General features: G+C 42.0%; 1 protein-coding gene across 1 annotated transcript in view; it reads right to left on the reverse strand.

Annotated features, from left to right (window-relative positions):
* Trim44 (tripartite motif containing 44) overlaps window positions 1–8,802 on the reverse strand; it is a 112,349-nt gene extending 103,547 nt beyond the window's left edge. The window contains exon 1 of the mRNA XM_021192879.2: window positions 7,920–8,802. Within this exon, the coding sequence (XP_021048538.1) occupies window positions 7,920–8,594 (675 nt within the window). The 5' untranslated portion in view covers window positions 8,595–8,802. The remainder of the gene's footprint in view (window positions 1–7,919) is intronic.
* Between the last annotated feature and the right edge of the window lie 4,590 nt (window positions 8,803–13,392).

Genomic DNA, 13,392 nt, shown 5'->3' on the forward strand with positions numbered 1-13,392 from the left:
ACTAGAAGAACTAACTGGGTGAAACAGTGTGAATGCTGCCTTCCAGGCATGACACAATTAAAACTCTCAGGAGTTGTGATCATCTGCACAAGGCTGGCCAATCAACATTCCATTGTGGAGAGGGAAGGGTTTAACAGGCTGCATCTCTCCCCAGATCAACAGCAGTTGATGGTGACAAGACATTTTCTTCAGTAGAGTGGCCTCTGAAGTTGCCCATGTTCCTTGAAATAACTCTTCACTCATGTTTCTGTACATACAATGTAGTGCATGTACCTATGGCATTTCATCCATTCATAATGAAAAATGAAATCATGATTTTTTTTGAAAATGAGTAGAACTGGAAATTATATTAATCAAAACAACCTAGACTCAGAAAATGAATGCATTTTTTCTCATATGTGAATCCTAGAATTTAATTTTCTATAAGTTTATGTAGGAGATGTTTAGGTCATGAAACGAGAACCATGAGGGAAGGGGAGAGACGTGAAGGGGAGACAGAATACATGTGACATGAAAATGGAACGGACGTTACATGGAGAAGGAAAGAGACCAGCAGGAGGAAGGAAAGGGGACAAAGGTGGGGAGCTGAGGCAAGGAATCAATAAAAGAAAAGTATATGTGAATATGCCATAGTGAAACTCATTACTTTATAGACTATAATTAAAATACAACAATTAAACATTTTTGTTAAAAAGGAATTAAATGAAAAATTAATACCACCATCCCACAAGTAAAAATATTTACCACCTTCTGCATTTTATTTAATTTCCACTTAAAACCCACTCTCATACTGGGCAGCCATCTTTGGTTCCTTAGACTCAAAAATCATTCTTGGATCTGAAATCTATTACCAAGTGGTTTTGTTGTTACTGTTGGTTTTAAAGAGTTCATTTTTTAATTTATGTGTCTCTGTGTATGTGTCTATGTATTCCACACAGTGCAGGTGCTACAAAGGCCAGCAGAGGGTGTTAGATCCCCTAGAGCTGTAGTTATAGGTGGTTCTGAGCCACTCAAGTCTGGAAACTGAACTCTGGTCCTCTAGAAGAGCAGGAAGCATTCTCTCTAGTCCCTCAGTCCTTTAACCCTAACTCTAAAGTGTTTGCTAAATCTGCATGCGCTTCACCACCCTCTACTCCCCACTCTGGCAAGTGGTAATACTCCTCCAACTCTTGCTACCTTACATTCCATTTTCTCCATAAAAAAACTGAGCCAAGTTTTGTTTTATTTGTGAGGTTGAGTTTTTACTTCTTTGTTTTGCTCTTGGTTTTGTTTAGACAGGGCTTCATGATGTAGGAACTTTTTTGCCATTCTCCCACCTCACTCTCCCATGTGTAGGATAGGATTAAAGATGTACCCGACTGGGGGCTGGTGAGATGGCTCAGTGGGTAAGAGCACCCGGCTGTTCTTACAAAGGTCCAGAGTTCAAATCCCAGCAACCACATGGTGGCTCACAACCACCCATCTGTAAAGAGATCTGACTCCCTCTTCTGGAATGTCTGAAGACAGCTACAGTGTACTTACATATAATAAATAAATAAATCTTTAAAACAAAAACAAAACAAAACAAAAAGATGTACACGACCATGCAAGCTGAGTGAAGATTGAAGAGCAGAAATCAGACTCTCTCCTTGCTTAAGCAGACCAAGACCACTCAAGAAAATTTAAAATCTTTTTAATGGCCTACTTGGTAGCTTGACCTTTTTACTCCTCACCGAAGCCCAAGCCTGCCATTATTCCTTATTCACCAGCCATTCTTTCAATGGTCTCAGCAAATCTGTTCCAGCCTACACCCTTTACACTCATTTCCTCCACTTGAGCTGCTAATGCCCCATCCTCCCATGACTGACCCTAGCAACAACTGAGTTGTTGGAGCAGTATTAGGGCTACCCATTCCCCATAAACCAATTAAAGAGACAATGAAGGCAGAGAGCAGAAAAGAAGACGTATTCAGCCAGGCGTGGTGGCGCACGCCTTTAATCCCAGCACTTGGGAGGCAGAGGCAGGTGGATTTCTGAGTTCGAGGCCAGCCTGGTCTACACAGTGAGTTCCAGGACAGCCAGGAATATACAGAGAAACCCTGTCTCGAAAAACCAAAAAAAAAAAAAAAAAANAAAAAAAAAAAAAAAAAAGACGTATTCAATATGGTCACACCGGGATGAGGAACAAAAATAAGGGTTTATTAACCCCATATCTGTCTTAAGAGTATTGAGGTGAATTTTCGATTTAATTAAGCAATCCTAGCTAAGGTGTGGTCCTGCCCATTATTACTTTTCTCAGCTCAGGTCCTGTATGGAGTCTGGTAATCTGTTAAACCATCTCTCTTAATAGCTGAAGAAGCAATCTGACCCTCATGAACTCTGATCTTCATCTGAAAGGTGGTCTATCCTTTCAGATTTTGCTCTTCTCAAAATTCAAGAAGACTTAAGAAGAAAGGTAAAGGACAAGAACTTATCTCTCTCCTTCAGTCACAACACAGAATGAAGGCAAATGTCAGGCTTTCACCTTGCTTTTGGATGTCTGTGGGCCCCTGTGAGGAGTCTGTACTGTTTCGCAAAAGGAGTTTGTAGTTTGTAGTAGTTTGTAGTAGTACCTCTTCCAAGGCAAGTCCCTTCAGACTCTTCAACAGCCTTCCTCTCTCTTCTCATCCCACCTACTGTCTCCCTCTCTAACGTATTTACTATGAAATTGAGTATTATTTAAAATATTATTAATTTTGCTTAGTGTGTTTTATTCATAGAATATAAGTTCAGTGACATCTTAGAATTACTTACTGTTAGGTCCCTACTGCCAAAAAATACTCCATGTAAATTATTTTTTCTAGATTTTTAAAATATAAATTTTACATTAAATGTATACATTTCTACCAGTTGCCAGCTTTACAAACATTATTTTGAGATTTATTCATAGCTCTGGCTTATTCACTTTCACGACAATTTATGATATTTAATTATGATTATTCCATATGATATTTATGATATTTAATTATGATTATTCCATAATTGTACTTGTGCTACCTTCTGTCTGATGGCATTTTAGTTTCAGTGACCAGTTGGAAGTAAATTCTATCTATCTATGTATCTATCTATCTAGTGAAAATCTGACTCGCTCAGGTTCATGAGGGGCTCTCTGTAGCTGACGTCCTCAAACTCTTGCTCAGGAACTCCCTAAAAGAAGTTTGGAAAACTGTGCTTCCTCCTACACGTTTAAAGTGACAGGTAAACTGGGCATGCATGGTGGCACATACCTATAATCAATCTCAGAACTTGAAAGCCTGAGACAGGGGAGGTCTCAAGTATGAGGCTAGACTACATATCAAGTACCAGACATGCAAGGACATAAAAAGAAAACAAAAAGTGGATTTTAAAAAAGTCAAAAATTAAAATGATAGCTAAAATATTTCCTGAATAAACCTTCACCTAGAAAATGTAAGAACTCCAATAACAATATGTTGAATGAAGAAATCAAAAGAAAAAAAAACTTTCTTCAAATAACACTATTAACTTCAAATAACATAAATACAGGTTAATAATTTATCTCATAAAATTACGGAAAAAGTTAAATGACAAGCATGTATGAAGTTTACAGTACAGACCATAAGACACAGACAGTTCTCCATATATTTTTGTTGCCACTATAATTGTTACTAGCTGAATACACAATAACAACTAAATATCATATAATAAACTAAAAAAATGCTGAAGAGAAAGAAAATTAAGAAATCCACTTGTGAAGAATAGGGAATCAGAGGAATGGGAAAATAGTTTGAAAGTATTTATGCATGAAGTACACAATCAACAGGAAAATGTTTCTGTGAAATATAAAAATCATAAATGAGTAAAAGAATAACTGAGAATGCACACAGAATAAAAGCGACTGGAAAAATATACATTCTGCTGTCTGAACTGTATTCAAATTCTCCTTTTTACTTACTTCTGTGAAATGAAACCAACAGCCAAACAACACTAAACTGTCAACCCTATTAAATACCCTACAAGGCTGAGGTCTCATTAGAACTTCTGAGATGGAGAACTCGGATGTTGCTATTCTGAAGCCAAATTGTTCTGTGTTATCTTTAGCCCCTTAAATAGCTATTTATTGTCCACCTCTGTGCTTAAACTAGCACCCTTGTGACTATCAGGCAAGATCTTTTTTTGGAATGTACAAATTCTAATTTCTACAAATCCAAAGGTTAAGAATATTATCAAATAGCACCTGAAATCTATAGCAGAAACGTCCCCACTTTGCTGTAGCTTGTGCACCTGATGTTCCCATCAATCAATTTTTAAGACACTTTTATCTATAGCCTCCTTTGTTCTGTTACTATAAAACTTCATGAAACTGGTAATGGAATACGGTAACCTGAATAGGGTAACCTCAATGTGTTCCCGAGCAATGGTCATTCATATTTGGCTCTGGAATAAACTCAATCTCTTTGCAGTGAAAATTGTGATTTTCACTTACTACTCTGAGTGAGTATTGAGTCAGAATCTGCAATTCAACACAATTTGTAGCCTATCAGGGTTCATAAAGATCCAAAGTCCTGCCAGGCCATAGGGTACATACCATGCTCTCAGGTTAGAAGAAACCAAAACTCAGAGAAGCTGACTAAATTAGCCAACATGATGCAGCTAAGACTGCAAAGATTATCACGATTCACCCTAACATTCCTCCTTAATAACAGAGTATCACCTTTTAGCTCGTCATATTATAGAGAAGTCAGTTCCCATTCTCTCTTGCAACTAGATAAACCATTAGATTAAGTTCTGCCCCATGAAACCTAAGCCAGAATACATACTTCTGGAGAGAAAATAGAGGGGTGTCTTTCACTTGTCTGTTATCTTAGAAGTTAGAACTGCTGGCTAGACCTTCAGAGGCCATCTTGGTTTGTAACAAAGATATCAGGGAGGAGCTGGCAAGCACCAAGATACAATTTCAATGCTTCCTTCCTCTAACCCTAGACTGCCTACATCTAGACTTCACTTACATCAGGGAGAAATACACATCCATGCCATATGAACTGCTGCTAAAGTTATTCCATTACTTTATGTATTGGTGAACTTAGTCCCAAGATAAACATTGATACACTACAACACAATCTCATTATCACTTCTTCAGCAATGCCTTAGAATTAGATAAAAATTATTATACTTTATAACACACATTTAACAAGTATTTCATGTGTGTTTATTACCTGATCAGCCTTGTGTTAGGTGCTGAGAATACAATGATGACTAATACATACTACTAGACTTATACCCAGTGTTACAATAAATGCATACAGATGGCAGGATAGAGAAGGTTTATCTAACATCATACCTACCTATTAAATCCTTCCCATCTTTCAAAGCATATCTCAAATACCACTTTCTCAAATAAACCACTCCTGGTCATGCCTCTAGCTAAAACCACTTTCTTTCTCTAAATTCCCACATCGGGTCGGACTGTTTATGACTCTGCTCTACACTCCATCTTATCTAAAAGGCCAAGAAACAGCTCTTCACAGTGGTTCTCTAAATATTCAAACCCACAACAAAAGCAAAACGATATTTTAATAAAAATCAGTATTATTTTTCCCACTCATAATGTTGACTGTCCATCCATCTGTGAGCATCTACCTGCCTCCCATGACCCAGGTTTTTGCATTTCTCATACTATTTCTCATCTCAACATCACATACCAGAACTATAAAGCCTTGTTCTTTGACTAGACTCTGTCTTCAACTCAGAGAGGTCTGTCAGAATCAGTGCTTATTCCTCATCCAACAGTTTAGCCCCAAGTTAAAGATATTCAAGCAGCCAACAGGAAGAAGTACATGAAAGTTAAGCTGTCATCCAGATGAACAACAAAAAATTCTCAAGTTGGGGCTTAAGTGGAACTCCCAAGGCTGAGTGAGACCTTGAAGAATCTTTCCACAGAACCACTTAAGGGAGACTAGATACCAAGCCACCTCCTTTACTTTATCAACTTCTGATAAATATACTACTGACCTACTGTGTACTAGCAGCCAGTATTTCATGGTACTATTAATATACTAGAAAAGGAAAAGAAAATCAAAATAGATATAAACACTAAGGAAACAGAATACTCGAGCGGGGCGTGGTGGCACATGCCTTTAATCCCAGCACTCAGGAGGCAGAAGCAGGCGGATTTCTGAGTTCAAGGTCAGCCTGGGCTACAGAGTGAATTCAGGACAGCCAGAGCTACACAGAGAAACCCTGTCTCGAAAAGCCAAAAAAAGGAAAAAAGGAAAAAAAGAAAAAGAAAAAGAAAAATGGGTATCAGGAGGCATGACCAAGAATACTTACACCTGAACTATTATCTGAGGGGGTTTGCCACTTTGTTTTTGAGAAAGGAATCTCACATGATAGGCTGGCTTTAAATTCACTAGAGAACTGAGATTGACCCTGAACTCTGATCCTACTGCATTCACCTCTGGAATGCTGGAATTATAGGTATGAGCCACCTTGCTAAGTAACTATTTATAAAAACAAGAAATTCCAGAAGCTGAAAACAAGTTAAGATTTCATGTACACAGTGATTTTTGGTATATCTATAAAATGGAACTCAATACACCAATGAAAAATAAATCGCAGGCAATGGATAATGAATTGCACAAATATCTTTAAAAAAAAAAACCCAAACTCAAAACACTGTATGTCAATAATGTAAAAACCATAATGTCAATTCAAGTTTAGAAATGCACACAACACTTGGGAGGCAGAGGCAGGTGAATTTCTGAGTTCGAGGCCAGCTGGTCTACAGAGTGAGTTCCAGGACAGCCAGGACTACACAGAGAAACCCTGCCCCCCCCCAAAAAAAACAACAACAAAAAAAATGCATACAAATGCTGTAAACACAAAGATAACCAAAAAAACTGTTAGCCCAAAAGTCAAGAAAATGGCTACAAAAAGTTATAACTAGAGGTATGAAATGTCAATATTACTAATAATAGTAGTAACACTACTACTAATTACTAATAATACAATTAGTAATAGTAAGTACTAATAATGATTTCTGGTCTGGGTGGAGGTCTCACGAGTATTTGCTCTGTGGTTATTTGTTAAGCTATATATTTGGTATACTTCTGAATGTGTACTTCACAAAATAAAAGTAGGAATAAAGGGAATATTAATACGAAGTATTTTCATTATCAAAATAGTAGTTATTTCTGAGGCCAGCAGACTACAGAGGGAAACAAAAGCCATAACAGACATTTACCAACACTCATTACTTAATGAACACAGAAAAGCTGTTCTATCAATGTTAGCCATCCGCTGTATACATAGAAGGCAACCCAAATGCAATCAATATTTACTAGATGTCTACTGCTGACAAAAACAGGGCCAAGCTGAATACATCCAAATCTAGCCAGTGAACAGAAAAGCCTCCATCTCCACACCAGTGTAGCCTACCAGCTATACTTGTTTCCTACTAAGGCTCAAGCAACAAGGAACCTAAGACAACTCAAGACACACACCACAACACCTGTACCATCACTTTCCGAGGCTTCTACTAGAGGAACCAGCTCCTTGGTTTTGTCAAAATCATGGTTTCTCATGTTTTCCAAGTGGGCTGAGTTGCCATAGCAAGAGCCCTAAGTCAAAACACTTATCCTAACAACGGTGATGATGAATAGAAATTGGCCTAAATGGCGTCACAATTCTCAAGGAATGGCCTATCTGAGATCCAGGGAGAAGTAATTTGCAAACTGTCAGAAACTATACCCAAGATGTTCTGTGTTCTTGTATTTTCACAGAGAACTGACAACTTGACAATTTCAACCAAAATGGTAGACTAGGCACTGCTTCCAACATGGCGACTCATCTTGTTGATGCATGAAAATGAATGTGGTCACAGCTAGGCTATCTGAAATCGGGGATCCTGCTCCCCTTAGACATGTCTGAATGCCCGATACTCACTCTCAGTTCTTCGAAGGCTTCGTCTAGCGTGGACAGCTGGTGGCCCCGGTGAGCCCCAATGACTGGACACAGGACACAGATGAGCTGCCTATCTTCCTGGCAATAGGTGCTCAAATCCAGCCCATGGTCTGGACACTTCCTCTTGGCCACTCTCTCCGCTTCCATCTCTATTTCGGGGTCAAACTCGCTTTCTGCCTCAGTTTCTCCTTCTGCCTCGGATTCTCCTTCTTGGTTGTCTTCCTCCGCCTCGCTCTCCTGCTCATCCTCCATCTCTTCCTCGCTGTCTTCTTCACTCTCCTCGTCACTCTCATCCTCACTGTCTTCCTCGGTCTCGCTCTCTTCTTCCGACTCACTGTCTACCTCCGTCTCGCTCTCTTCTTCCCCGACCTCGCTCTCTACCTCCCCCTCGGGCTCCCCTTTGGCCTCGCCGGCTTCGGGGAGCGCATCGTCGTCCCCCCCGCTGGCCGGCGGAGTCCAGGCCTGGGCGCCATGGACGTAGGCGGCCAGGCGGTGGCTGAGGAACTTCTGGCGATGCGCGTCGGCGTGGCGGCGGCAGTAGCAGAAGCCGCAGTCGCGGCACACCTCCTCCGCCCCGGGCGCCTCGTCGGGTTCGCACTCGTCACACGTGCCGTCGGGAGGCAGCTCCTCGCAGGCCGCGCCCACTCCGGAGGCCATGTGGCTGCAGGGACGAGGCCGAGGCCTAGCGGCTGGCGTGCTCTCCGCGGAGCGCCTCCTCTCGCAGGTCCGCTTCCCCCCGGGGACCGGCCGGTCGCCCCGCCTGGGCCGCGCCGCGCCGCGTCTGCAGCCGCTGAGGCCTGAGGGCCCGGCCAGCCGTCAGCGCTGGGCCTGGCGCCCGCTCGGTCTCTCCGCCGCGCGCCGCGCCGCGCCCGCGCCCCGTCCCTCGCGCGCCACTTCCGGCGCGGCAGCCCGCGCCCCGTCGGCCCCTGCGCCGCGCAGCCCGGCCTCCGTTGCCCGGCAAGATCACGGCCGCCGCGGGCCCACGCCGCCCCGGTTCCACTTTACCCACGCCGTCAGCGGCCTCCTTTCACTTCCTGAGTCACTTAAAGCGGCAAGGACCCTTTTCTGCGTTTTCCCGCGGGGCTGAGCATCTCCCCCCCCACCCCCCGGAAGGAGAAGCTCCTACGCGGTCTCTCCTCGCTGAGCAGGCGACGGGCCCCGCCTCTCCCACGCCCTCCCTGGAGGTGTCAACCTGACCGAAAACCAAGGCCCAAGGCTCTTTATCACACCGAGCCCGCCCGCCTGGGATTTCCATAAAGCCCCCAAAAGGGCTGTGTGTGTTCTTCTAGGCTACTGGGGTCTCAGTCTGGCTGAGCAGACACGCAACATTCTTGATCCAAAACAATACTGGGCCTTGTGTGTTTGCAAAGTCTATGTGCATCCCGGCCCCCTAGGGATTCAGAAGCTCTGGGTAATAGCTGTGTCAGGTGAAGGGAGGTGCAGGGAGATCATAGTTTTGAAGTGAGATGCCAACTCCCAGTCACTAACAGGTCACTCTAGATTCAGAGCCGACACCAAGAGAAAGGAAAGCGGCTGATACACATTAAACAATGTTAAAGTGCCCAGACCGTTCTGGATCTTCTTGCGGTGTTTTCAAAGCCTGATTTTAAAACTTTATCCACTAGAGTCCCCAAATCCTGAAGCCACCGCTTAGTTTGGTAATCAATACATCTTTCTGTTTTAAAAACTAACAACAACAACAACAACAAACTCTGTAAAATAGAAATAATAGCAATATCTCCTTCATGGGGATTTGTGGATTAAATGTAAAGGAGTCTGTACTGAAGTGATCAATAAGCTTTATTAATTTTGGTATAATTTATAGTTAATGCTGACAATGACGCTTCATACCTTAAACATAAGGCATTTTTGGTGGGCTGCTGGTAATGTAGGCATCCCCTTCTCTACCCTCTATGGTTGTCTCTCCAGTAACAGAAAAAAAAAAATTATTTGATAGAGGAAAGGGGACATTTTGCTCTAGTGGGACAGAGGGAAAGTGGGTTACAGAATGGAAAATAGCTGGGCATGTGATGCACACTTTCCAGCACTTGGGAGGCAGAGACCAGTGGGTCTCTGAGTTGGAGGCTATTACCTTCGACTTAGGGGTTCCAGGTCAGCCAGGGTAACATAGATTCTATCTTTGAGAGGAGTGGGGGTGGGGAGAAGGGAAGGAGAAAGAGATGGGTGGTCTGATTTCTTTAAATAAGAGTGCTAGGATTTCCAGATCTCCACAAAAACATAAAGGAATGTAGATTAATAGACATTTTAAATAATGCTTGGGCTGGTGAGATGGCTCAGTGGGTAAGAGCACCCGACTGAGTTCAAATCCCAGCAACCACATGGTGGCTCACAACCATCCGTAAAAAGATCTGACGCCCTCTTCTGGTGTGTCTGAAGACAGCTACAGTGTACTTACATATAATAAATAAATAAATCTTAAAAAAATGCTTGATGTCTCTTTTTTTCTTTCTTTCTCTCTTTCTCTCTTTCTCTCTTTCTCTCTTTCTTTCTTTCTTTCCTTCTTTCTTTCTTTTCTTTTCTTTTTGAGACAGGGTTTCTCTGTGTAGCCCTGGTTGTCCTGGAACTTACTCTGTAGACCAGGCTGGCCTCTGCCTTCCAAATGTGGGGCTTAAAGGCGTGCGTCACCAAGGCCTAGCGTTTGATGTCTCTTAATGTACATTTAATCTCTGTGCAGCTTTTGTTAAATATATTTTTGTAGAAAATTAAGAGTTTTGTTTGTTTGTTTATTTTTCTTTTTAACCTCAGAACAATGCTAAAGAATGCTGGGAAAATGATTTGTTCCAATCCTGTGCACATTTCTGTTTTCCATCCATTTATTTCTCAGGAAATGACTTCTATGTCTTCACTAAAAACAGGGATTGATACCCCATTCTGGAAAAAGAAATTAACCAATGGCAATCTAGACTACAATATTAGTTGATCTCTGAGCAGGGTTTGCTGCTTGGTTATTTCCATCTGGGCTGAGGCTTTAGGAACACAATGGCATTGTATTTACAAAACCTTTGAAATGAAAATACATCTTAAAAGGCACTTTTGAGTCGGGGCATGGTGGCACACGCCTTTAATCCCAGCACTCCGGAGACAGAGGCAAGCGGATTTCTGAGTTCCAGGCCAGTCTGGTCTACAAAGTGAGTTCCAGGTTAGCCAGGGCTATACAGAGAAACCCTGTCTCAAAAACAACAACAACAACAAAGGCATTTTTTTGTTTGTTTTGTTTTGTTTTTCAAGACAAGGTTTCTCTGTGTAGCCTTGGCTGTCCTGGAACTCACTTTGTAGACCAGGCTGGCCTCGAACTCAGAAATCCGCCTGCCTCTGCCTCCCGAGTGCTGGATTAAAGGCGTATGCCACCACGCCTGGCTAACAAAGGCATTTTTGACTGTGCATGGTGACACACACTGACTCAAAACAAAATTAAGACAAATTGTGGAAAGTGTATCTCAGTGGTAGAATACTTGCCTAGCATACAGAGGCCTGGGGTTCAATACCTAGTACCACAATCCCTTAAAAACACATTTATGGGTCGCTAGCGTCTTTGGTAAGAGGAAGTAACATGTTGTTATTATTTCTCTTGGTTCTTCTTAATTCTAACAAAACACAATGCTGGGATGTTCAGCAATCTTCTGAGCCTTCTACGGAAAAAGTCTTAGAGAAGTAGATGAAATATTAAAAAGGGAATTTATAAAGTCTGGGGACCTAGTTAGTAGATTCAGTAAAGTAATCAGATTTCCTACTCCTCTCCATTGAAAACAGAACCCCCCCAACTCCCTGGGCACAGTAGTCTTTAGGGACATCTAGAGAGAGCCTTAACACAATAATCTATTACTTCCTGGGAAATTACCTTACAATGTAGAACCATGACACAACAGACATCCGTTGTCTCACCTCATTTCCATGAGTAAAGAATCCAGGAGTGGCTTAACTACCTGCAGCTCTGGCTTAGAAATATAAGCGAGGACATTGTACTATAGGCATTTAAAGGCTAATGTGCAAATGTCGTATTTACTTTCAAGTGAGCTGGCTCCTGTGGCCATTGAGAGGACATGTTTTTTCTTTTTTTCTTTCTTTTTGTTTTTGTTTGTTTGTTTGTTTTGTTTTGTTTTGTTTTTTCAAGACAAGGTTTCTCTGTGTAGCCTTGGCTGTCCTGGAACTCACTCTGTAGACCAGACTGGCCTCGAACTCAGAAATCTGCCTGCCTCTGCCTCCCAAGTGCTGGGATTAAAGGTGTGTGCTACCATGCCCGGAGGACCTGTTTTTCATAGGACTATTTGACTCTCTTAGTAAGCTGAAGTTCCTTAAAGCAAGAGAGAATATGGTGGAAGACATATCTTGCCTGACCTAAGCCATACACCATCATTTCCAACATAGATCATTGGTCACAAAGATAATATTGTCCTATCAAGTGAAGGAAGAAACTGACCAGGGGCATAAATACCAAGAGATCAGAGTTTTGGGGATCATTTTAAAGGCTACCCTAGTTTGCCTTTTGGCAGTCTTCAATAATCTATGCATCTCCCAAAAGTAAAATACTCCTACTTTGTCCCACAGTAGAAGTCTCAACCCAGGTAGCATGACTCCAGAGTCAGAGCTTCTAAACTGGATGTAAACGTGGATAAAGCTCCTGGGTATGTTTTAAGGTAAGCCTCTCAAGTGTAATTCCTGTTCATCCTAACATCAGTCTTTCTTGGACTCCCAGATCCACTGATGGGATAGGCTCAGCAAGACTGAAATGATCTGTTCAAAAGGAATTTAGAGCTCTAAATGGGAAGGTCCGTCAGGATCCTTCAGCCCAGTTGCATACATGTTGGCATTTCTTTGGTTGGGGCGTTCAGGCCTAATCCTGTGTGGGAAGGACTTTCGATAGTTCTTGGGTTCACCTGTTGGATTCTTTTCCATTTAAAGTAATACATATTTGGAACTGTGAACTTTGTCACTCTGACTTCTAACAATAGACACTAGCAAGTCCAAATGCCCCATCCCTGTTTGTAATACTTTAAAAAGTCTCCTATTGGGCTGGAGAGATGGCTCAGCGGTTAAGAGCCCTGACTGCTCTTCCAGGGGTCCTGAGTTCAATTCCCAGCAACCACATGGTGACTCACAACCATCTATCTATACAACGTCTTCTTCTTTTGTGTCTGCAGCTACAGTGTACTCATATACATAAATAAAATAAATAAATATTAAAAATAAAAGTCTCCTATAAATATAATTCAGTTTATTCTGTCACACAAAATTCATACCTCCAAGTCTGTTCAAAACGAGCCCCTCTCTACTGTGACTGTCCCCCTGCTGAAGCTGCTAAGGCACACATCCCGGGGCATCTTTGAAGTCCTATTTTTGTCTTAGTGATTTTTCTGATTCCTTGGGCTGGGTAGTTTTGAGTTCTAAATAAAGGATTGTACAGTCATACTCTCAGTCCATCACTGGTATTTGCAAC

The sequence above is a fragment of the Mus pahari genome, chromosome 3 (assembly GCF_900095145.1).
Source record: "Mus pahari chromosome 3, PAHARI_EIJ_v1.1, whole genome shotgun sequence".
NCBI lineage: Eukaryota > Metazoa > Chordata > Mammalia > Rodentia > Muridae > Mus > Mus pahari.